The 27880-nt window shown below is 39.8% G+C and overlaps 1 protein-coding gene across 21 annotated transcripts in view; it reads left to right on the forward strand.

Moving 5' to 3' along the window:
- The first annotated feature begins 1383 nt into the window (after positions 1-1383).
- The window catches only part of LOC124275994 (calcium/calmodulin-dependent protein kinase type II subunit delta-like), a 131087-nt gene continuing 104590 nt past the window's right edge, over positions 1384-27880 (forward strand). For all 21 annotated transcript variants that reach the window (XM_046711654.1, XM_046711788.1, XM_046711779.1 and 18 more), the window contains exons 1-3: positions 1384-1494; positions 1793-1887; positions 19954-20013. In XM_046711654.1, coding sequence (XP_046567610.1) covers positions 1430-1494; positions 1793-1887; positions 19954-20013 — 220 coding nt within the window. In that variant the 5' untranslated portion in view covers positions 1384-1429. The remainder of the gene's footprint in view (positions 1495-1792; positions 1888-19953; positions 20014-27880) is intronic.

Raw genomic sequence — 27880 nt, forward strand, 5'->3', positions numbered from 1 at the left:
ATCATCACTATCACATACAGAGTAGTATTTGTTGTCATCATCACTATCACATACAGAGTATTTGTTGTCATTATCACCATCATTACTATCACATACAGAGTATTTGTTGTCATCATCACCATCATCACTATCACATACAGAGTATTTGTTGTCATCATCACCATCATCACTATCACATACAAAGTATTTGATGTCATCATCACCATCATCACCATCACATACAGAGTATTTGTTGTCATCATCACCATCATCACTATCACATACAGAGTATTTGTTGTCATCATCACCATCACATACAGAGTATTTGTTGTCATCATCACCATCACATACAGAGTATTTGCTGTCATCATCACCATCATCACTATCACATACAGAGTATTTGCTGCAAAACTAAACAAATTTAGAATCAATATGATCTGATTTACATACATTGAGATTAAATAATATTGTTAGTTTGGCCTTGTAATTAAAGATAGCAACTACTGTCTACCATGATAGGTTTTTCTGGCTGTCATATGATGCTACGCTGTTATAACGAATCATAACTGCTGTGGGATTCAAACCCACAGGAAAGTGCACCACCTCGGATGACTGGGCTACGCAGGCCCCCTTACCACACGAATGCAGGATGTGTGTTTGGAAAGGTATGAATCAATACACTGATGACATAACACAATGGGACAATATAAACTAACAAATACTCTTGCCATCTCCCCCTGAAAGAGATGTTCACATTACCTCATGGAACACTACCTGCCCTATGTCTTTTCATCACATATTTATCTAAGCATAAAGATGAGTTATTTTCAAGGTGCACAGTATATTTTGTATTCCCTTTCTCTTCTCTATTAAACAGTCCAATTCGTATAGTCAGGCAAAAATATGTGAAATTGAGCTAATGGGTTCTTTTCAGGGAATCAATGTGTTCTGTATAACACAGATGTAATCAATGTTTTAACATAGAATGTACCAGCAAACATTCTGGATTGAACCCAATATAATTAATTCATATATTACTGAAATTGTTTCCATTGGGATATTATAACACGGTTACATTCATTTTGAATAAAATGTGATTTCAAGTATTAGTTAACATGTGCAAAAAAATAAAACATATTAAAATGACAAGCTGTGTCTGCTTATAATGTATTCCTGGGGAGTGTTTTCTGTTGCATACAGTCATTACAATTGTTGTTTAACAATTTCTGTATCTTGAAATAAACTGTACGGTTGAGAAGTGTACGGCCGATTCATTTGAACACATTGTCCTGGAATAACACTTGAATAGCGGCTCAGTTTATCTTGTAATAATCAACATACGAGGTCCCTAAATCTCATAACTTATGGCCCAGCGTCTGATCTCGCAACATACCGAGCACCTGCGAGAAAAGCCGAGAGAGCCTGCTTATCGAGTCATTTAGCATTCAACATGGCGTCGCTGACATCCACAGCCAAATTCAGTGATATATACGAATTGAAAGAAGAATTGGGGAAGTAAGTAACGACGTTTGATGAGTTTCAACTTCAATAGATTCCAATTCTGATGAATTTCGCGCTTGGATTAAGCGAGATTCCGAGAGCGGAGTGATAGAGAGAGACGAGTCACGGATTACGCCAGTTCGCCCGATATTGCTTTGACAGGAAAACCGAAGCAACGCATCTCGGCACGAGTATCGCTTTGCCTCTCTGTGTACACTGCATTTATTTGTGTAAATCTGCTGCATTTTGTGTGTGTCCCGTGTTTGCATATTCCGTTTGAGGATATATCTACAGTATTTCTATTTCTTCGCAGGGGTGCGTTTTCTATCGTGAGAAGATGCGTGCAGAAAGCCACAGGTCTAGAGTTCGCTGCAAAAATAATTAATACCAAGAAATTATCTGCAAGAGGTATGTATTTTCCATGTGAAGAACTGGCAGGAATGTTTCGTCTAGAATGGTATGAACTGTGTACACAGATGCACTGTTAACGTTGTTGGAGAGGGGAAGTAAGACATGGGAAACAGGGAAGTACAGGGAAAGCATTTAGTGTGTATGGTACACATGAGTGGGTAGACAGGGCCTAGCTCACATTCTTAAAACCCCACTCCCAGGGAATTCTTGTTCAGAAACATGTATCCATCTTGTTACGGTTGTTTGATAAATATGTGGTGCCCCAATCCCCCAATGTGATATTGTGCCCATCACAGCATAGCCTGACAGTCACTGGCCACCGTCAGCTGTCAAAATAATTAAATATTAAAATATATTTTAAAGCCTGGTATTTCATATTATTTTGATTTTGAATGCTGTGAACTTGATAGAATATCACTGTTGTGGTTGGGGCTATTGTTTTTATTGCAGTTAATGTGATACATTGTCCATGCCAGACCTGTATAATTAATGAAGCTCCATAACCATGATAACAAATGCCACACAGTGCATGCAGGAGGTTCATGGTGTTACAAAATAAATTGATTAAAGAAGTGAGTAATGAGCTGCAGGTATCAAATTAATGTGTACAAGTGTAAACTGACACTAAAGGATGTAGCGACTATGAATGCTGGTGGAGGCATGGTCACTCCTCTGGCATCGAAGTAACTTGTCATGGATTCACGTGATATTGATCGTAAATTCGCCATGCTCTTGCTAGCCGTGATATATTCGTATGTTAATGTCGCCGATGTATCTAGCCATAATTGTGTTTGTCTAGCTATACACAATGTTTGCCTCACGCTGTATGTCTCTGTTTTCACGTTTCTGCCTCGGTGCTTAGGTTTCTGGAAACAAATGACAATAGCCAGTGTTTATTTCCTTCTTTGACCTTAAAATACAGTCATTAGAATACTTGTGCTGCCAGGGACTGGGCGAGCTTGGTTCTTGTTATGGTGAAATTGACTATTTTAATGTGTTCAGTGGACATATGTAAAACCTTTCAATGATTATCATCAGATTGATTATCTCAGACCATTGTTAAAAAAGTGTTATGTATTGTGAGTAGTTAAAAGCATTCTCATACATTTTGCCTCAAATTGATTTCTGAAAGACAATGCTTTAGCATGGTCTTGTCACGTGTGTTCATACAGATTGGTAGCAGTATAAGTTACACATATTTTTATTGCAGTATGTATTGACAAATTGACGATATGCTAATACATAGAGAACCAATGATTATGTGTACGGTACTATTAATTTATGATAACAATAGGTATTAGAAGTGTTGACTTTGGGAACAATCTAATGGTGATGACAATAACTTGTCAGCTGATGCTTCATGTAGACAGACATGTGAAGATAATGGCCTGTCACCTGACTTAAGATAAGAGGTGTTTAATGACTTGTAGTAAGCCCTGTTACATGCTTAGCTAAACCCTTTTGATGGTGTAGTTGATTAGTGTAAGTCTGGCTTGACACTGCCACAAGTCTGTCCAAAACAGGTGACATATATATGGACAAGTTGTCCTCTCCATGATCTTGGTTTTGTTATTAATCTGACCTCTTTGATGAAATCAGCAGCAGCCCTATTTGGATGTGACACTGATTAATTTTGTGAATGGTTTTGGAAATGAACATAGAGATTTTTTCTGGGTTACATCGTCTTTTTATTCTCGAGTACAAAAGAAGATGTAACCCAGAAAGAATCTCTATGTTCATCAAATATCATCTTCTAAAATGCCAATCAAGCATCTAATTCGCCATCTACATGGAGATGAGGCAGTAAGAATATTGAACAGCAAGTACTCGAGAATAAAAAGAAGATGTAACCCAGAAAAAATCTCTATGTTCATCAAATATCATCTTCTAAAATGCCAATCAAGCATCTGGTTTTGGAAATGTTTTATACCACAAGCATTGACAATCTGATAAATCTTAGTGATACAATGCTATGTATTTGTTTCTTTGTGTTGCAACAATGTTGTGCAAGATGCACTGTCCTTGCTGAAGGAACTATGGTCTGTAGTGAAACAAACTGTATACATGTTCATCAGTGTATCTATTTAGTGGCAATGTAGCAGACATGTACTGATGATATCACTTGTAACTGCTTTGGAAATATGTTGGACTGTTAAAAAATATGACGATTATGACATGCTAGGTTATTTCATTTTTATATCATTTTATTATGCAGATTTATTTCATCATCGTGCTTCTGGTCATAGAAAAGAAAAGTAGATAAGAACAGAAAACTAGTTATGTTCAGACTAGACAACAGAGTCAACACTGATAATTATCACTCAATCCTTTGTAACATCAATTCAATTCATTGTAACATTTAACATGAAAGTTATTTTGAAAGGATTGGTCTTAGCATAGGAGTACCATACTAGTCTTAAATCAAACACTGTAAAGTAAATTTTATTGTGTAGTCATTATTTCTCACATTCTGCTTAAAGAGAAAGAAGTAATGGCGACTTAACTGTTTGTCAATGCTTAGGTAAAAAATACCTTGTTCTCAGAGAACTTTGGGGAGAAAGTGAGTGTATGACAGGTTTTACAAAACGAAATAACATTATTCATTTGACATGTTCAGTGTCCTGAAATAAATGCTTTAATTGTTTGTCATCTTTCTTTAAAAGGAAAGGTTTCAAGCCCTGAAACTGTGACTGAAAAATGTATTCTGTCTCTGGCAAATCCTCCACCTCCCAGCATGGCCAGAATATCAAATAGTCTCTCCCAATGTCCCTTGTCTACTCAAGTAATTTACCTCTCCTTTCACACTATGTTGACATTTACCATAATGGTTTTCCCTGAAGTTTAAGTACGTTTAATGGCCAGGGTTGTGCCTATTATGTCTCTATCATTATATGTTACCAAATATTATGGCATTGATCACATGAATCATGTGAGATATTTCCTTTGCTTATTGTTACAACATAGATCATGGTATTGACAATCAGTGTTTGAAGTGAAATGTCGCATTATGAAAGTCTTAGACGACATTATCAAGTCAACTGAAGCGAGTTCTCAGACTCCTGAATTTGTATTGGCAGTTGATTCCCAGTAATATACTGAGAAACACTTACCGTCCTCTTGATATTATTAATATTAATGTACATACATTGTATTAGTATTAGTTGTCTCCTGGCCATGCAGATGTACACGTCAAACAACACAAGAAAACACCACACAATCACACGCTGGGAAAGGGAAGACTATTTTTTGCCTCTTTGTTATTTATAAAGAAATACATTGTCAACATCAGAATATGGTATTTTACTGTAGATAAGCCGACCCCATAGATAATCCGACCCCTTAACTCGACCCTTAAAATCAGTGTCAAAATGGTATGTTTCGTGCATAGGCCGACCACCCGCGATGGGATCCTCATCGCGGCCAACTCAGACCACAGACAACTGGCAGTTACCGATAATTATAACTTTTCGGTCCGCATTATTCAAAGAATTCACAATCATTGTGTCTTTCCATGCCTCGAAATGAAGTGTAGTTGACAGAAAATGGATAATAAATTTTGTTTCGGTAAATATCATACTTATTGTAGCTGGACGATCACATGTCAACGAACTGGCTTGCTTATTTTACCCCTATTCTATGTGCGTACAACTTCCGCTTACCATGTTCATAAGGGTAAGTTTTTCGCTCCAACCGCAATAGCAATTTCACATCATATCAACAATCACGTTCTGATTACCACCCTGTTATCCACGGACCGCTAGTTTACAGTAACATCGGTGAAAACGTGTGTGAATTGAAATGGCATGTTTATTTCACCTCATTCCATGCACGTACAACTTCCGAAACCCACGAAAGTGTAACCCATAGATAAGCCGGCCCCCTTCTACAGACTGATTTTTTTTGTCCCCAAATTTGGCTTATCTACGGTAATATACGGTAACCATTCTTTAATATTCATAGAAACAGATACCCTTTGGCCTGAAATGCAACACTGGTGAAGATTATATGTATGGATATCTGATATTGTTGATACCAGATGTCAATGAACAATGTGAAACATTTTCTTGCTGAAATTATTTCCCTTTTGAATGATTAAGAGCCATGACTGAAGTTTCAGCCTCCCTGTAAACTGGGTATGGTCAATGAAACACTGAGTTGTGTGTTACAGAAGCTGCATATGGTGATAGATTAGGTCAGTAACCCTATAGTGGTACTGTGTTCTGGTCAATACGTGCAGAGTCAGTTTACAAGCAATGTCTGAACTCTTGGGAAAACATCACAGACAGTTGGCCATAAAGAAACGTCTGCATTGACCTTCAGAAATAACATCCATGATATAACTAGGGAAGGGAGGGCCCAGGTGGGGTTACCCTGACCTTGCAGACAGTGGAAAGGCTATTGTGGAAATGTGTAGTTGAATACATATCATATGACACACTTCCTATCATGTTACATATCCAGCTTGCTGTTCAGGTTCACACCCATTTTACCTTGGACATGGGGGTAATTTAATTGGATGGTTATTTAAGCACAGAATTAGAATCCAGCTCAAGCAGTCATGTTATGTCTGTCCTGAATAGGTATTTATGCTGAACTCTTCAACTGGTGGTAGCCTAATGGTTAAAGCGTTCGCTTGTCACACCGAGGACCCGGGTTCGATTCCCCACATGGATAAAATGTGTGAAGCCAATTTGTGGTGTCCCCCCGCCATGATATTTCTGGAATATTGCTAAAAGCGGCATAAAACCTAATTCACTCGCTCTTCAACTGATGAATTGTAGAGTTGTCAGCACAGAAAAGATTAAGAGTATGGATATTTTTTTAAATATACCCAGCTGTTAGCTTCATAAATTCCTGGCAGTGTAATTATAACTCTCTATATTATACACTATCTCAGAAAGTCAAAATATATTTTTCAGAATTATGTTGCTTTGTAGACACAGAATGCATTATTTAGTGGGAAGTATTTAAAAATATTTTAGTATTGTTTATCACGGATTAGCTTCAGGGGATCATTGGTCTTCAGAGTGCATTGGATCATTGGACTTGGTAATGGACAAATTATATACATTATAATGTTAGCAGAATGGGACTAAATTCACCAATTGCTATTAATCATAAGCATTCAAAAGATGTTGTGTGCTTTGACTTCACAGAGAAACATGCTGGTCAACAGTACTTGAGAGTTGAATAAATCATTATTTTTATGTATATTTTATCAGCATGTATAAATATCACTAGTAAGAGTTTTTCTTGTGCTTTCCAAATGTCAAAGGTAAACTATTCCTCATTAACTCCCAAGACTATATATCTTTGTTAATGATAAATGCTGTGATTACCCACGGGAAAGCTAACCTGGGTTTTTTTTTTTCATTATGGACTCATTAGTGTTAGTACCACAGTTACAAGATTAGTTATTATTTTACAATTATTTGTATGTGTAATATGAACCACACAAGTTGTTGGGAATATTTGTGGATGGATCTGTTGACAGACTTTTTCCACATTGGTTCTTTACATCGTATTGATCGAGCGGCTGTGGCTGTCAAATCCACTATTCATGTTATATGTGGAGGTTGTTTCTACTTTTTGAAGGCTTGTTGAGCATCAGTTTGACACATTTTATCGATAATTCCTGCAACTTGCTGGATTAAAAACTACCCAAACAACTTTTTACCTTGATGGTATTGATTTTGTAGCTTTTTGTCAATTTCTGTCATGCTTTTTAATGTGATAGGTTTGACAGGCATTTTCTTGTGAAGAAATTTTGAAATCTTCCCCCTTTGATGTGAGTATCCGTCTACTGTTTAAGCTGGTGCCATTCCTAGGATGTGGGGTTAGGCCTGGAAGCAAGGCACATGGCACTGTACTGTAAGGCTGTAAGGGATTTTCAACATGTTAAAGAAATATTGGTATTATTGGTAATGCAATTAAGAAAGTTTTGCTTTTTAAACAATCTTTCAACAAATTGAATGCAAGGATTTGAGCTGTTTTTCTATTGCTTTGGAGTCATAAAGGTTCGTAGAAGTGAGGTTGGGACAGGTTGGATGCTGATCTAGAAACATGCGAGCAAACCAAGATTCAAACCCAAGATCATAGGTTTCTAACATGCCCAAGGGACCAACCCCGTAGACAGCTGGGCCACCTATCTGTCCTCATGCCCAAGGGACCAACCCCGTAGACAGCTGGGCCACCTATCTGTCCTCATGCCCAAGGGACCAACCCCGTAGACAGCTGGGCCACCTATCTGTCCTCATGCCCAAGGGACCAACCCGTGACCAACAGAGACAGCTGGGCCACCTATCTGTCCTCATGCCCAAGGGACCAACCCCGTAGACAGCTGGGCCACCTATCTGTCCTCATGAATCTCAGGGCGATAGGGCAGTTTGTGGAAAAAGATTTGCCTGCCATGCCATGGGTTCATATTCATATCCTCCATGAATATACAATGTGTGAGGTCCATTTGACATGTCCCTTGTCAAATTGCTGAAATATTGTCAAAAGCTGCGTAAATGCAAAAAGTGTATGTATCGTTTAAAAAGTTTGGAGACAGTCTGGCATTTTCTGTCTCCCCAAAAGTCTTGTTCTTCCCCATTTCATGGAATTTATGAGAAGAATGGATGATTAAAGTACTCTCAATGAACTCATGGTTCTGAAAAAATGTGTATAATCTTAAACAAAACTTGCCAAACTCATTAAAAACTGGTCTGCATAAGCTTGTGGTGAGGCAGATGTTAACAGTTGTGTAAACCAAAACCTTTCGTTCCCTGTTGCGTGTGTGTTAAATCATTCAGTATGTAAGTAACCCTGAATCTACTGTAAGGAGGCAGACTCGTCTACAGCAGTGTCTAGTCTTGAAGCGGTCAGAGCGTGGCTTATGGTTGTCACTGGATGGGGTGGGGTCTGGAGCGTCAAGCGTTGATCACTGGTACTCAGACCTAATACTGTATCCACAGCCCACAGCCAACATGGGTCTCTTAATCATAGGGAGTGTTGAACCCTGGTGGTTGTTGTCCACTCATCACACCCTTCACTTACCCATGGGGATGCTGTGTGAAGTCATGTGTGAAGCCGTCTTCACATGTCCTCACCCATGGGAATTATGGAAAACTTGAGTTAAACCAAATTCACACATATTTTCCGGATAGATACTGTTTTAATAAGTTTTTCTTTTTGTTGTTGAATTATTTAGTAAATTGAGTTGATGGGTTTTTTTATTTCTTACTTATTTACTCCCCTTTAAGAACCTGAACTGCATTCTTTTTAATATATTTTTTATGGGTCATTCATCACTCCAACATGCCCAAAGCATACTTTTTTATTAAAAGTTAAAACTGACCAATTCAAATAAGTTACGTTATTCTGTGTATAGAAGGTATCGGTTAACGTACATATTTTCTCTGACAAAATAAGTCACTCTGGTTTAGATTTCAGACACATTTTCCAAAAGCATCTGAACTAATTTGGTTTGAATCAGAGATGGTACTGAAAACAATTACTTGGAAAGGGTGACACTAATGCCAGTATCTTGTACAAATGGTCGTAACCATGGTTTCAAGATTTGAGCCTGGAAGATCAATATTATTTGCTATATTTCATATCAGCAGTGTAGTCATCTGAACCTTGTTGAAACAAGATATTTTCACTATTACAGAATTATAGCAATAATCTAGTCAATCTGGCACAATCCATTTATTTCTTTTCAATATTGAATGGATATAGGATTAGGCTGGTGTTTGGTGTGTGTTGGTGACTTGACATGTTTAATGATACATATGTGGCTGGAACATCTTTCATCATGTGAAGGAAGCTTCATGATTGCTACAACACTGGCTGGGACAAGGGGACCACGAGGAAGAGCTGGTTGGGCCTTGTTACATCTCTGGAAGAAGGGTTGTTTGGGACAACACTGGCAGGGACAAGGGGACCACGAGGAAGAGCTGGTTGGGCCTTGTTACATCTCTGGAAGAAGGGTTGTTTGGGACAACACTGGCAGGGACAAGGGGACCACGAGGAAGAGCTGGTTGGGCCTTGTTACATCTCGGGAAGAAGGGTTGTTTGGGACAACACTGGCTGGGACAAGGGGACCACGAGGAAGAGCTGGTTGGGCCTTGTTACATCTCTGGAAGAAGGGTTGTTTGAAGTATTGTTTAGGACAGGAACTGCCTCTGTACCTTTCATCCATCACACAGAAGGACACATTCTCTGGCAATGTCAGGACCATCGGTGGTCTCCTGCTCTCAAGAAATATGGCTGTGGATGTGGGGAGCCGGAAAGCAGCATAACCGAATTTGCCATCATCTGAGGATTACAGGCTTAATTTTGAAAGACAGCCATTCTCAAGCAGCTCTATCCCCTAGATACTATATCCGTGAGGAACCACAGAATTCAATTTCTGGGCTATATTTGGCCTTGTACGCTTTTGTTATCAAGCAAATTGTTCAATTCCATAAGCTCTTCTGTGGCTCTAGGATGGCCTTTGTTTCTGGTGCTTTGACTTTTGGTGCTTAATGTGGTGTTGTGGATTCATATTTATGTATCATTGTTTGGGTTTCTCTTCTTTGTTTTGTCTACATAATGTATTTCCACCTAGAGATAGTTACATGGTACTGTATGAATGTGAAGCAGTGACATGTTTATGAATATAGATTGGATATTAGATTTTGTGGCAGCAAATGACCAACAGCATATAAGCCATTCTGACTGAAAACCAGTTTGTCATACAGTGTGGGGAAACATATGGTTAAAACCCATGCAGCCATGGACTTGCATCTTGAATTCTACTAATATGACACAGAGTCTGCATGTTGAACACATCTGCCAGATCGTGGTGATTTAAATGTTACCAATCTTGTCCTAAGGTACAGGAAGTTAGGAGACCATCATCTGCCTAAGAAATAAAGTATAGTAATGTCTTCACTTTACCCAGCAAGGATTGTGCATCAGATCAAGAATATCTTTCAAGCCATTGTTTGCTTTTAATATGTCTCATTCCTTAACCTCAGTTCAAGAAGCAACACGTGAAGATCCGGGTTAGAATTGGTCTTCAGCAAGGCATGCTTGTCATAAGAAGCTACTAATAGGATTGGGTGGTTATCGTATCCCAATTGCATAGATCGATGTTCATGCTGTTGATCCAGACTCTATTATTTACAGACCACTGTCATATAGCTGAAATATTGCTGAGTGCGGTATTAAACAATAAAAACAACCAACCAACCAATCAAGCTGCAGGATTGGCAAATTTGTCATTACATATGGAGAGGTTGTTACATTATAGCTCTGTGACAGCTGCCTATGGCCAGAATTGTCAGGTAAAAGCAGATGTACCAAAAATTTACAGTGTTAGAAATGTTGCTTTGTAAAGACTCCATTCGAACATTGATAGTGAAGCCCATCAGCTAATAAATATGTGCACAGAAAATATGTTCAAGGACATGATGATGATGATTTATTGACCACCATCCTGTCTGAATAGATCCATCATGTTGGCATGAGATCGTAAAAAGTATGGCAATGATAGTGATGGTTTGTGTCGGCAGCCAAGGTGTGTTGCGGTTACTAAGAATCAATACATGCTTAATGTTTTATGGTTGAAGGTAGACACTACTGTGCTGCTACTCACTTGCTTCGACCTTCACCTTGCTTCGGTGCTATAATGTGCTGGTGCAGTGACGTCTTTCTACGAAGCCATTATTATTCATTTGTTCTTCGTAAACAATTTACTGGCTGAAGTCTTTTGATTCAGGATCATGTTAAGTATTGATTATGTGTGTCAGCAATTTCAGTTGGAATGAGACACAGCCGGATTGCCCTGAAAGATGCTCACGAATGGAATGAAATGAAACACATTTGGTAATACTTATGCAGACATGGACTGGAATCTTCTAAAAAGGGACGATTATTTTATAAGAAAAAACAGTGCTGTTGCTGTTGACATCTGCATTGCGTAGCATTATGTGCTGTTGCATGTCAGGAGCTGGTCGTGTATGCATGCTGGGATCTGGTTATGTACTATAGGTGTAAGTCTAGTGGGGAAGGAAGGTGTAGGACTGGGTCTCATGTTCCCAACCACCACATTTTATGTGTCATTTGTGTGCCCCCACAACCCCAACACAGACTTTTTTCAAGACCCTTCCCCCCTTCTAATAAATGACCAGTCCCTTTGTTAAATATTGTTCGTAAATGTTAGGGGTGATAATGATGTGTTTTATTGAAGGATCAAAGATATTTCCCATGTCCAAAACTGATTAAAAACATTTTGACACATTGAATTATTTCGGGAACTCCCCATAGATTTCCTGTTTGTCAATACTTGCTGTGACTGAAGGAACCATGACAGACCTCTTTCTTTCAATGAATAATTTGTTTCATGCATGTAGGAATTTTAAATATTTTACTATGTGGAGTCGACGGACTGTTTAACATCACAATATTTACCATTGTTAATTGACGTTACACATTCTGTTTGAATTCAGTGGCATTATGCAATGTGTGCAAGCTGTGATCGCAGCGATTTCAACATAATGAGCAAAGCATGTTGGGAGAATATGCTGCCTGTGTAGGGTCGCTTTCCTTGTGGAGGGTTCCCTATTCCTAAACAATAACTCCAATACAGGTGGCACTGGCTTACATGTGGCCCGCAAGGTTTCTTGTCTGCCTTCAGTCGTATTACTAACACTCAAATATGTTATTTAACCAACATGAAATAAGAAGGACAACTTTTGTGTCGTATGAGATATAGGCCTTTGATGGTTATATTGAATACAAGGCTGTACTTGACTGTAGAAGTGGCATAGACCATGCTAGTGGCATGCAGGATAAAGACCTTCAGTGATAATGCTGCTCACCTCTGTCAAAGACAAGAACATTCATAATCATACAGTAGCTATCAAGTCACTTTCACATTGCACAATATATTGGTTTTGCAATCGATGGACATGTTAAGGCACACATTGGTGTCATTCAGTGTCTCGGCTCTGGATTCATATGATAGTTCAAAAAGAGAAACTTCAGTACTGTTCAGTATCTTGGCTAATCAGTCGATGATTTGGTATTTTCATTTACATTCTGGTTTGAGGGCTGATTTTATGTTTGCACTTTGTATCTTGTAGACTGTGGCCCCTCTGCTTGTCCACTGTTTACTTCCTCAAGGTGTGACTTCCCTCATGGGAACAATTTAGTCCAACCCCATCATTGGTGTCCAGATACTATCATTACCCCATAATTGCTGCCACAGCTCCACAACCACTCACTAACATTGTCTTCAATGAGGCATTCCGTCAGTGGTTGAACTGTAGCAGTATGTGGACACATCAACACAACTCACAAGTTGCCTGGGGCTCAGATTAGGTGATGCAGTAGCAGGTGCTTGGAAGTTGCCTGTGATGTTTGCAGAAAAGCCCTGTTCAGGGCATCAGGTGTCTCCTGTACAGCTGCTCTTGGCATAGGCCGTTCAACTCCCACCTTACTTCACTGGGGGACTGACCTGTGAGATATCTCTAACACCAATAATTATTGCTGTTTTGGGCCATTAATGTTTTCAATCGTGCTAGGAAATGTTAGAGGATTTGAGTAATCAATATTGGTGTATTTTAGTCCACCTTGATGAGAGAAGTTCATTATTAATGGTTTGGTGGAGTAATTTGTATTCATTACCAAGCAAGGGATGATCTGTGAACTAAATGGAAGTCATGTGTCGTAATTAGGCTCAACAGTGGCCAAGATTCAGGGAACTTGTCAGGCATTTTCACTTTTAAATGGTTGCAAATGAACATTACCAGTGCATCACCTGTCCCTTGAGGTAAAAAATATTTTAGCCATTCAACACAAAAAAACAGACATTATGGGGTATTTTCCTCCTTTTTTTTCAAACTCTTTCAGAAAATTGAGATTTGTGCTACAATTAGAATCAGATTGGCCTCAACACATTGCAGCTCTTCATGGCAAATAAATGATGTATTCATCTTGTGTGATTATAACACTGCAGAAAATTAAGATAACTTTAATTGATAAAAATTCAGGTCTGACGAGGCATTGTTCAAGAAAAAGGTTTGTTTACGATAAACAGAAAGTACTAGGAAAATATCCTGCAGTGCATATTTCCTGTGGAAACCAGTATTGTTAATAGTAAACTATATATGTTGCATTAAAATGTTACGAATAGTACTGTCTGTTAAACCCAGTTATGAGGCATTTGGAGTCACCATGGGATTACAGTGTTTATACCACAGCTTTATCTCGCCTTAAGCCAATGATATGTAGATTTTTCTTTTCCTACTCAGTGTGAACCTAGATACTGTCATAAGTGACCCAGATGATACGAGAATGTCATGTTTGTAGAAGTAACAGTAAACATACTCACTCTCAGATTTGTCTGTTGATAATTTTATAGTATGTTTGCACTGCCCCAGTGACTAGGCCTGTAGTGTGAGACACAAGATAAAAGGTTCCCTGTGTTGAGAATAAACATACCGTATAATGTAGGTTTTGTCACAAAGGGTACACAGTTGAACATTGTAGTTGTGTTCTGTGAAAAAGGCGCATATTGCATGTGGATCTGTGAAAAAGTGTAGGTAACAATGAAGCTCACCATTGTATGAAATGCATGTGTGATGATACTGACTTGACAGCCATGTAACTGTGTCAACAGGGTAATAATGCTTGTGAAGGGTGTGTGTGAAATACTCCAGTGATACGAGAGTTGGTTTATTGTCACTGGACCACTGATATGAATGATAGCAACTGACCTATGTGAAGATAGAATGCTAAGTGTTTTCATATAGCATAATTATGGATGAATGGCATTTCAGGAACTCAAGTAGCCTGATTCTCACAGATGATTTTCCAGTTATCCAAAGAGAGCTACATCTTATATGTCAAGTTTATAATAATGACATGATATAGATGTAACCCCTTCTTGCTGAATGCTACATTGTGTATAGGACCCTTCCAGTAGTGTCATCAACACTTGTCAGTGTCTGCATGTATAATGTGGCTGGCATGGTGGCCCTGTCTTACAGATGCTGTGACTTCTACTGCCTTCAGGCATGTCAGAGTCCTATTGTGGTAGGGACAAATACCAAATTCGTCCTGATTTTGATTCTTAGTCTCATACCTACCATACCCATGCTCAGATTTTTGGTCAAGTGAGAAAATATAACTTTGTTTCTTCCTCCCTCTTCAAGTTGACATGAAGTGCTTGAACTGAAATACCATTACATGCAGAACCAAGCTGGTTCACTCCTTCCGTCTTCCTCTGGAACAACATGTATTGGTGTATTCAGGACGAAAGCAATTACTGCAGAATGCAAATATTGTATTTTCTAGAGCAGAGGTATGTCTGTGGAAACAGCAATATCATCCCAAATCATTCCTAGCTAAGTGATTTGTTGATGTATCACTGGCAACAGTGTAAATATGAACATCAGAGCCAGGGAATAACCAGTCTCCGTATCCACTGTAATAGATTAAATACTGAATGGTTGGTAGTTATACAGATAGTACACTGACAATACATCATGAGTAGGGACCATACACCATTGATTGGATAGACTCTTCACTGCTTTATGATAGGATTTTGAATATGAATCCAACTGTTTTGACGAGGAATTCTGGTCTTGGCAGTGTAAGCAGTAATGCGAGGCCCTCATGAGAGTTGTGTGTCTTGAATGGTTCCGGTGATATGCTTAAGGTGATACATTTGTTTATATGTTTTGTGAATATAAATAATCATGATCCCAAGGAAGCTGTGTCTTAGTGTGCAAGCTTTTTTGTAGGTTTTCTGAAGGGCTGTGTTTTTAGGGCTAGAATTGCATAAATTCAGTTATTCATACAGAGATACTCCCTTTGCATGGGTAATTGAATTCTTTGTTAGATCATATTTGATAAAGATGTATCCTCATGGACGTTTGTTTGAGTGTCAACTTTGCCAGAAAGATAACTTTTGTCATTGTACTAAAAAACAACAACTATGGAACATACATGTCAACGTCAAATGTAATGAAGATGTCAATCACTCTCGATCGTTATGCAATGATGTGCCTGGTAAGAAATGTTAAGTACTTTTAACTGTTCACTATTACAATATGCTCAGTTTAATGGCTATTAATTGCCATCCACTTGACCTAGGTGTTAATGCTATGTATAGTAAGAACTATTATTACACTATTTATGACAGGACAGGTACTGCCATCTGTGGTATACTGATTGCTATCATATATTATACATAACAATAGCCAATAAAAATAGGCAATCTAAATTAGACTGTTGCCGTAAATGAACATATGTAAACTATACTTTGAGGAATAATAATATTGAAGACATATCCCAATTGCATTTTTGTGAGAAGTTATTGTATCTATTTAATTACTTTAGAAGCATAACACAATAATTATGAATTTTCCTGCTGCTTTGATATGGCCTGATAATATGTTTTTCGTGGGGAAGAAATTGACCGCAACTCATGATAATGTTACTCGTTTGTGTTCTTCTCGGTATGACCCCATGAATATCAGGGTTAGAATTGATCTTCAGCAACCTCTGCTTATCATAAGAGGCAACTAACAGGATCGGTTGGTAATTTTTGCTGCCTTATTTTATGAATGTCTTCATTATTCCAGTGATGACCCTTGCTGGATTATCTCGTGAAGACTAAGACTTGATTATTTACAGGTGGCTGTCAAATATCTGGAATATTGTCGAGTGCATGGTTAACAAACAAACAATCTGTAGACTTTAAAGATAATTAGAGTGAGAGTTACATGACATTAGTGTAAATGAAATGAGCATCTACACTGGACACTGGTAGCAGGCTCCTTTGAGAGCAGGCCTCTGTTGCTAGAACCACTACAATTTTTGCTGAAGCTGCATGCTTTATCTCAGGCTGTGAAGCAGAATACTGGGATTAATGTGTATCAGATTTTAGCTGCTTGTGCTGTTAGACACTTTGTTGTAGCATCGGTTTAATAATGCATGGATGTCATACAACATTTGTGCCAGAAACGAAAGTTCTGATGATTATTTCTACACAGTTCACAGTGAAATATATGTTAATACATTTTTATTGATTGCTCACATGTAATGCAAATATTTGTCTCGAGAGATCAAAATTGGATGTTGGGATTTAAAGGTGTTTGAAGGCCAAGTAGGCCGGAAGGTAGCTAAAGTTTAGCTTTGTTTGCCTAAAGTGTACTCAGATGGTGACATTTTAGGGTAGAACAGACCATTGGTACCCATCCTTGGTGCCTACTCAGATGGTGACATTTTAGGGTAGAACAGACCATTGGTACCCATCCTTGGTGCCTACTCAGATCCTTGGTGCCTACTCAGATGTGACATTTTAGGGTAGAAAAAGACCATTGGTGCACATTCTTGGTGCCTACTCAGATGGTGACATTTTAGGGTAGAACAGACCATTGGTACCCATCCTTGGTGCCTACTCAGATGGTGACATTTTAGGGTAGAACAGACCATTGGTGCACATCCTTGGTGCCTACTCAGATGGTGACATTTTAGGGTAGAACAGACCATTGGTACACATCCTTGGTGCCTACTCAGATGGTGACATTTTAGGGTAGAACAGACCATTGGTGCACATCCTTGGTGCCTACTCAGATGGTGACATTTTAGGGTAGAACAGACCATTGGTACACATCCTTGGTGCCTACTCAGATAGTGACATTTTAGGGTAGAACAGACCATTGGTGCACATCCTTGGTGCCTACTCAGATGGTGACATTTTTAGGGTAGAAAAGACCATAGAACAGACCATTGGTGCCTACTACTCAGATGGTGACACAACAGACCATTGGTACCCATCCTTGGTGCCTACTCAGATGGTGACATTTTAGGCAGAACAGACCATTGTAGACCCATCCAGCCTACTCAGATGGTGACATTTTGGGTAGAACAGACCATTGGTACCCATCCTTGGTGCCTACTCAGATGGTGACATTTTAGGGTAGAACAGACCATTGGTGCCTATTCAGATGGTAAACATTTTTAGGGTAGAACAGACCATTGGTGCCTACTCAGATGGTAAAAGTTTAGGGTAGAACAGACCATTGGTGCACACATCCTTGGTGCCCACTCAGATGGTGATGATTCTCACTGTGTGCCCTGACTGACATTGATTGTGTTGACTTTCCCCAAACATCTGGAGCTTTGTCGAAGTTGTCAGCCACTGGTTTGGGTGTACTTCTTGACTGGATCATTTACAGTTTCCGGGATATACCTCATTTTATTGGTTGAATATGGTTGACTGGACCCACATTCACTCACTCACTCATCAAGACACAAACTGTTACATGTTATACACAGGTTATCACATCAGTGTTGCAATAAAATAATCATAAAATGATACTCACCAAGTGGGCTGAAGTCTTTATTCAGCCAACTGCCTCCATTGTGTAGTGGATAGTTTGTTTGCCCAGCAGTATCATAAAACACAGACTGGTCGGCTTGGAGTCTGTATACTGAGCATGGGATTGTGTGGGCTAACAATATTGAACTGGCCTTGTCCGGGCTAGTACGAACAGACATGCTACACTATATGCACATTGTCATGTGAGTGGAAGAATCTTAAATGCAGTTCTCCTCACCTGTATTCAGCCATTGATTTTCATGAGCTGCAGCAGATGATGTTTCAGTATATTAATGTGTCTAGTGAGTTTGGTGTCACAAGCCTTCTTCAGTCCCTTTTGGGGTAGGTCAGGCAAAAGATGCTGCTCTTCACGCAGTTACATGTCATCACATCCCATAGGTGTGGACTGTTCATGATATTACTCACTTGAAGCTGCATTGATGCTCAGTGTGAGTTCCACAACACTCTGACAGAAACCATGCCGTCAATACAGGATTAATGAGAGACTATGCTGATCCATGTAACCATGAAAGACTGAAAGACTGACTGATCCATGAGAGATACTATACTGATCCATGAGAAGCTATACTGATGCATGAAAGACAATACTGATCCATGAAAGACTACTGATCCATGAAAGACTAAACTGATCCATGAGACTACAGATCCATGAGAGGCTATACTGATGCATGAAAGACAATACTGATCCATGAAAGACTACTGATCCATGAGAGACTAAACTGATCCATGAAAAACTAAACTGATCCGTGAGACTATACTGATCCATGAGAGACTAGACTGATCCATGAGAGCTAGCTAAAGCTTGAATAAACTGATCCATGAAAGACTATAAACTGATCCATGAGAGACTAGATCCATGATACCACTATACTGATCCATGAGAGACTAGACTGATCCATGAGACTATACTGATCCATGAGAGACTAGACTGATCCATGAGAGACTAAACTGATCCATGAGAGACTATACTATACTGATCCATGAGAACTAAACTGATCCATGAGAGACTATACTGATCCATGAGACTAAACTGATCCATGAGAGACTATACTGATCCATGAGAGACTGATCCATGAGAGGCCATACTGATCCAGAGACTGATCCATGAGACTAGACTGATCCATGAGAGACTAGACTGATCCATGAGAGACTAGACTGATCCATAAGACTAAACTGATCCATGAGAAACCAGACTGATCCATGAGAGACTGACTGATCCATGAGACTGATCCATACTGATCCAGATCCACTGACTAAACTGATCCATGAGAGAAGGACTGATCCACGAGAGACTAGACTGATCCATGAGACTAAACTGATCCACATAGGCTAGAGACTAGGCTATACTGATCCATGAGAGACTAGACTGATCCATGTAAGACTAAGACTAGGACTGATCCATGAGACTAAACTGATGAGAGACCTGATCCACGATAGGCTATACTGATCCATGAGAGACTAGACTGACGATAGGCTATCCATGAGACTAGACTGATCCATGAGACTAGACTGATCCCATGAAAGACTAAACTGATCCTTTGTCTTGCTATATTGATCCAGTTTACCACTCTTGTCCAGGAAGCTGCTCTACACAACTGTGGTGCATGTCCTGTTCACTACCCAGTTTTAAGAGTGCCATTATCAAACTTAGTATTACCTCCATGTTTTGTCTTTTCCAGATCACCAGAAATTGGAAAGAGAAGCCAGGATTTGTAGGTTGTTAAAGCATCCCAATATAGGTAAGTCTCCCACTTCTACTGTTACATTGCATGGTTACATGTATTTTATGCATATCGGGTGAATGACACTCTTTGCTATTCAGGAAGTGTTGAAAGTCTATGCAAAAGTGTCGAAACACAACTGGCAAGTGCTCAATTCACAAATTGTGTGGTCTTTTGTACTTTTTAGAATCTTAGCATTTTGAGTAGTGAGTGAGTATGGTTTTTACGCCGTTTTTAGCAATATTCCAGCAATATCACGGCAGGGGGACACCACAAATGGGCTTCACACATTGTGCCCATGTGGGGAATCGAACCCGGGTTTTCAGCGAGACGAATATGCTTTAACCACTAGGCTACCCGACCGCCCCTCTTAGCATTTTGAAAATATCACATGGAATATTGCTCTCTAATTTAAGATCAAATGAGATCGTAATGTTAGCTGTGGAAACAAACTTTAGGATTTATGTGATGAGGTTAAATGTTAATCATTTACGATGTCTCTTTACATTTTGTACATTTGACACATGATAGGAATATCAGTGTGTGTGTGTGTGTGTTTTTTGGGGGTTTTTGGTTGGTGTTGTTTAGCCTAGTGGTTAAAGCATTTGCTCATCACGCCGAAGACCAGGGTTTGATTCCCCACATGGGTTCAATCTGTAAAGCCCATTTCTGGTGTCCCCCACCGTGATATTGCTGGAATATTGCTAAAAGCAGCATCATATTAAAGTCACTCACTCACTCACTGATAGGAATGTCATGCAGGCATTGATGAGGCAACTGAACTAGGATTGGAATGTCAGCAAGGTGGGGTCCCTAGTCAGTACAACAGCATGGATCATTGCCCACATCACTGGATTGTCTGGTTCAGGACCAATAATGTGCAAGCCACCATGTTAAACTTAATCTCTCAATTTCTTGAGAGGAATGAGCAATGCAAGTGATGCCAACTGTCATCAAGATTCACATGAATGTAATTTTTACAAATATTCAAGGTTTTGATAGTTTGATTTTTTCAAATTTGGGTCCCCAATTGGAATCAAATTACCATACATCTTTTAAACCCACGTAGTAATGATTATTCATCAGTGATCAGTCACAATGGGATCGGCAGTTGAATCAAGGAAGCAGTTATCTGTAATTGAAGGAGATGTGATGATTATGGTAGCCCAGTGGTTAAAGCGTTCACCCTGGCACGCCAAACACCAGGTCGGGGAGAGTTATTGACACAAAGTGACACTTATGATTGATAAAATGTCTGCTACAGTACATCTGGTGTCCACAGCCATGATATTGCTGGAGTTATTGCTACAAAGCAGCATCATATTAAAGTCACTCACTCACTCTAACCAAGGAAGGTGCATGCAGGCAGTGATTGCATCAATATTAGGCCCGAAGCTGACTGAAAACCACTCAGACCCACAGCTTTTGTTTTCTACAGGTCGTTATGGTCCTTACAGCTTTTGCATCCCAAATAACTAAGAGTGTTATTTCCATATAAAATACAGAGCCTACTTACTGATTGATGATCAGGACCCACAACTCTTATGGTTCCTGGGTCAGTGAGGAGTCGCAGAGCAGTTATTGATACATTGAACACACTTACTGATTGAAGGTGCTAACAGTGTGTGGTACACCCTGGGATGTAGGCAGTGACAGGTCGAGGGAGCAGTTATTGATACATTGAACACACTTACTGATTGATGCTATCAGTGCTACAGTATACCCTGGGATGTGGGCAGTGATAGGTCAAGGGAGCAGTTATTGATACATTGAACACACTTACTGATTGATGCTATCAGTGCTACAGTACACCCTAGGATGTGGGCAGTGACAGGTCGAGGGAGCAGTTATTGATACATTGAACACACTTACTGATTGATGCTATCAGTGCTACAGTACACCCTGGGATGTAGGCAGTGATAGGTCGAGGGAGCAGTTATTGATACATTGAACACACTTACTGATTGATGCTATCAGTGCTACAGTATACCCTGGGATGTAGGCAGTGATAGGTCGAGGGAGCAGTTATTGATACATTGAACACACTTACTGATTGATGCTATCAGTGCTACAGTACACCCTGGGATGTAGGCAGTGACAGGTCGAGGGAGCAGTTATTGATACATTGAACACACTTACTGATTGATGCTATCAGTGCTACAGTACACCCTGGGATGTAGGCAGTGACAGGTCGAGGGAGCAGTTATTGATACATTGAACACACTTACTGATTGATGCTATCAGTGCTACAGTACACCCTGGGATTTCCAGTCGAGGGAGCAGTTATTGAACATTGAACACACTCAGATTAGGAAAACTTTGATTGACGACATTGTCATCTCCAGTAAGACTTGCCTCAGGATATGGATGAAATTGGAATAATCACATTGCAAAGTCTTGTGTAGTGAGAAGATGAGAAAGAGCACTTGATCCTTGCCTCATCATTTCCAAGGCTTTGTTGGGAGACAGCAGCGATGGAAAGCTGTCATACGACTTGGTTGTGTTGTTCAGTGATTGCTTCCTGCAATAGTTGGCAGACACTGAATATGCACCTCAGAGAATGCACATTGCACATGAACAGATGCCAGTGTTTACATATCCCTTGGCCTTCTGTGTCACTGTACATTCCTTAGGAACTGACCACTTTACATTTTTGGTTTTGCCTGTTTTCTATGCTTAATACAGTCTTCTTATCTGTAAAAAATGAAAATACTTTATTTTCTTTTGTGAGAAAAATGAATGACATGTTTTTATCCTGGAGTTTTATCCTGTTTATTGTGTTGCACACTGGCTGAACACATTGATGTCATTTCCAGTAGGTACAATGTCTCAGCCTACTGCTCCCAGTGTATTGCTGAAATACAGCTTAAAGCACCATGCGAACATTCTCACATTCCTGATACTTACATATATTGAAAATAAGGGAAAACAGTTGAGATAAAGACTGAAGTCAGTTCTGGAGCACTGTAAGGTGAGTGTGAGTGAGTCTAGTTTTACGCCGCATTTAGCAATATTCCAGCATTATCAGTAGGGGGAGATAATGATATGGGTTGAGGAGTAAGCTGATTTACAGATAGATGTAGGTTGATTAGTGCTGTAAGATCAGGAGTAATATAAGAGAGTAATGCTAGATAAATGATAATGTCTAAATCTAAGATAGGAAAGGGAAAAGGAAGACTAACTTAGCAACAGCAAGGACAATGTGGCCTCTTGGCTTATAACTGTCGGCTGAGGCGATCAGACACAGACAGTGTTAGATGTCACAGGCCATCGGTGACTAGAGATGCCACGATGCAATCGATACATCAATGTGTCGATACTTTTATCTATACATTCAAAACTGTATCGATATTTAGTTTTGAAAGTATCGGTTGAAATATGTTTATGGATCGTTTACATTTTGCAATGGTATCATGTATTTTGATGTGATTTGAGTTATAAATGATTATTTTTCATGCACAAAGAAGGGAAATTAGAACTTTTTTAATCTCTGAGAATAAAAAATGTTGATCATGGACAATAAAAAATAAAAAATATTAATGTTCAAAATGTCACTAAATTTACGCAATAATGCTGCGAAAATAAGTATCGTGGTACGTATCGAATCGTGACATGGGTATTGTGATACGTATTGATTCATGAAACTTATGTATCGTGACATCACTATAGGTGACTATAGGTATGCTGAATATTGCAGCGAGCACCTATGACAAGGGATGTGCAGGCTATCTATCCCCAGTCTTTCAGTGACACAGCTACTGTAGTGGCCAGAATGACTGGAAACTGTCTGTCAGCCTGCTTTTATGTAATGATCGGTGGGTCATGGTGCTGAATATGTTATTGTGGTTTATAAGTCTTGAAATTTCCAACAGGAAGTAGGTGCCATATTTGTTTTGAGAAGAACGTTTTTATGACAGCACAACAAGATGATGGTTTTTTCTGCGCACAAAACACTTTATTTCCAGAATGCCCTGCATATTCACTGAACAATTTCCTCATTTCCAGGAACCAGTATTTTATATAAATAGATCTGAGATTTGATCTTTTAGGTGATACGGATTGTGATATATAATTATTTACTGTCTGTTAGTAAGGACTGAGAGCTCACATGTGGATAAGAGAGAGGATATGATTCTGTCCAGTATGTGTGCCAATAAGGGTACGTGGCTAGCTCAGGGTTCAGGGACTAGGTTCTAGGTCTCATCAGTGTAAGTATATGACACTGATGTATTGTAAGTAAGTGAGAAGCTCCTCACACATGCTGTGTCAGTTACGACTGTTTGATCTTCCTTCATTAGTTATATGCCAGTATTCCAAATTTATGGTGTTGTCATGCTTGATTGTTGCCAGACATGCCAAGAGAAATGATTGACAATTCAGTATTTAAAATGATTTTAAATGATCTACAGCGTTGCTCCATGAACGCTGCAAGATTTAAATACCTCGCCATCAGTTACTTCTGATAGATAGTGTCTTCATAATACTGATTCCCCTGTGTACTCCGTTGAAGCATCGTCATAGCAACCATGAAAGGCCTGCTCTACATCTCACCGATTCCGCATCTCATTCATTATTGATATGAAATGAAATCCCCCAGTCAAATTCCTCAAAACCTAAAGTAATAGTCTGGATGGAAATAACCTACAAACACTGTATCCTTCAAAGAGATCTTGTTTTAGACATTCAGCTTGTGTAGCCAGTAAAGCCTCCAGGAAGGAGGGGATATTCTTGTGTTGTTTCTGTTGATAGATTGCTGTAGTAGCTGATGGCAGAAACACGATTCTATTGATCGTTAGTGGAGAGGTAGCACGAATGGCAACTGAAAAATAAAATTTATTGCCTTTTTTTAAGTTGTCCTGATGTACTGGTATGTGATATCTTGGGGGAAATCAACAATCAGCTGTACATGCCAGGATGTGAAATAAGTTAACTGCATGGTGTGGGATAAAAGCAGGGCGTGGGATACAGGATCTCTGATGCAGGATGTAGGATGTAGAACACAGGATCTGTTATACAGTATATATAATACAGGGTGTGTAGTACAGGGTGTATAACACAGGGTCTGTGATAAGTATAATATGTAAGATAGGGTGTGTGACACAGGCTATAAATTGATTATGTTAAGTTGTTTAGAAATGTTATCATATTTATCAGTCAATCTCAATTTTTTATGCAGAACATATAAACATGTCAGTGCTGACATCAGCCTTTGTCAAATGCCTTTCTTTGTTGACAATACACCGATGTGAGCTACAGAACAGTCACAATACTGTGTTTAGGGGATTTTCCACTCTATTCTAGCTGTACCTTTGACAACATCCAACATGGTTTGGATGTGATAGTGAGACAAAATCAACCACATCGGTGTTACAGACCACCTGGTCTAATTTGATCCCCTCTTATGGAACACAGTAGTGAACAGGGGACCTATGCTGGCCTGATTCCTACGTTAACAGAGGACCTATGCTGACCTGATTCCTGCGTTAACAGGGGACCTATGCTGGCCTGATTCCTGCGTTAACAAGGGACCTATGCTGGCCTGATTCCTACGTTAACAGGGGACCTATGCTGGCCTGATTCCTACGTTAACAGGGGACCTATGCTGACCTGATTCCTACGTTAACAGGGGACCTATGCTGGCCTGATTCCTACGTTAACAGGGGACCTATGCTGGCCTGATTCCTACGTTAACAGGGGACCTATGCTGACCTGATTCCCTGGCCTGTTAACAGGGGACCTATGCTGGCCTGATTCCTACGTTAACAGGGGACCTATGCTGACCTGATTCCCTCGCTAACAGGGGACCTATGCTGGACCTGATTCCTGGCGTTAACAGGGGACCTATGCTGGCCTGATTCCCTGCGTTAACAGGGGACCTATGCTGACCTGATTCCTACGTTAACAGGGGACCTATGCTGGCCTGATTCCTACGTTAACAGGGGACCTATGCTGACCTGATTCCTGCGTTAACAGGGGACCTATGCTGGCCTGATTCCTGCGTTAACAGGGGACCTATGCTGGCCTGATTCCTGCGTTAACAGGGGACCTATGCTGGCCTGATTCCTACGTTAACAGGGGACCTATGCTGACCTGATTCCTGCGTTAACAGGGGACCTATGCTGGCCTGATTCCTACGTTAACAGGGGACCTATAACCTGATTCCTGCGTTAACAGGGGACCTATGCTGACCTGATTCCCGCGTTAACAGGGGACCTATGCTGATTCCCTGATTCCCACGTTAACAGGGGACCTATGCTGGCCCCTGATTCCTACGTTAACAGGGGACCTATGCTGACCTGATTCCTACGTTAACAGGGGACCTATGCTGGCCTGATTCCTACGTTAACAGGGGACCTATGCTGGCCTGATTCCTACGTTAACAGGGGACCTATGCTGACCTGATTCCTACGTTAACAGGGGACCTATGCTGGCCTGATTCCTACGTTAACAGGGGACCTATGCTGACCTGATTCCTGCGTTAACATGGGACCTATGCTGGCCTGATTCCTACGTTAACAGGGGACCTATGCTGGCCTGATTCCTACGTTAACAGGGGACCTATGCTGGCCTGATTCCTATGTTAACAGGGGACGTATGCTGGCCTGATACCTACATTAACAGTGGACCTATGCTGACTTGATTCCTACGTTAACAGGGGACCTATGCTAGCCTGATTCCTACGTTAACAGGGGACCTATGCTAGCCTGATTCCTACGTTAACAGGGGACCTATGCTGGCCTGATTCCTACATTAACAGGGGACCTATGCTGGCCTGATTCCTACGTTAACAAGGGACCTATGTTCTCTGATTCCTATGCTAACAGGGACATATCCCAGCCTGATTCCTACGTTAACAGGTCTGGTGACGGAACTAATGTGAACAGATGGGTTGAGGGTTTTACCTTGATTTACAGAAATAGGGGTTCAGAGTGGGTCCCATATCTAATTTCAGTCCTTACAGGAAAAATGAGGGTTTAGTAAAGTAATGAAATGGTGTAGCTTAGTATACTGTAAGATTTGAAAATTTCCTTAATTTTAGGAACTTCATGTTTTTTGTCAAGAATATGGTACAATGGGTATTGTTGTTCAATCATCAGGATGTGATAAATACTTTTTGGGTCTATTCTTGTGAATACTGGATGCTTGTTTTGATGTTGCCTAAAACACTTTGAAGCAATATGGATGACATTCTGTCAGGATAAGAACTGAAGAAAACAGGATGATAATGTATTGGGGTGATAAATGTGTGTACAGTATCAGGTCTCATGTATTTATCATATTTCTACCTCAACATGGAACACATGTTCATGGATCATACACACACATGCATGATGAGGCCGTATTATGTTAATTGACGTTTCAGGTAGTGTAGTAATATGCTTTTGTGATTGATGATAAGAATAGTTGTTTGCCTACTGTTAAATGTGAAATCTGTAGCTTGATTGTTTTCCTTCGCTGTAATGTTCCAGTGTCTGTAGAACTGTGAGAGTGTCCGCTCATTTATTGATTTCCTGTAATCTGATTGGCTGAATGTGCCAGCCACGCTGCCTTCACCCTTGTACCTTTGGATGCCGTGTATCCCCAGCTTTCCCTCACAGTTCAGGTGCCTTAAATATGGCAGCTCAATCGTTAAATTTTTGTAATTACTAGATCTAATAATATGGATTTTGCTGTTGCCATGGGAACTATAATCTGTGCTGTGGAATTTTGTTGTTATTATTCCATGTGTTAATTTTGTGCTGGAGGGGCTGAGGAAGAGGATGGTGGCTGTTTTTAGTTGTTATCCAACATGATGCCAAATGTTTTTACAATAATGTCACCTGAATTGCAGCCTTTAGCCCTAAGGCTAAAGGATATTTGCATGAACATTAGAGACAGACACAAT

The sequence above is a fragment of the Haliotis rubra genome, unplaced genomic scaffold, assembly GCF_003918875.1.
Source record: "Haliotis rubra isolate DU_JTF1 unplaced genomic scaffold, ASM391887v1 Scf105, whole genome shotgun sequence".
Classification (NCBI taxonomy): Eukaryota; Metazoa; Mollusca; class Gastropoda; order Lepetellida; family Haliotidae; genus Haliotis; species Haliotis rubra.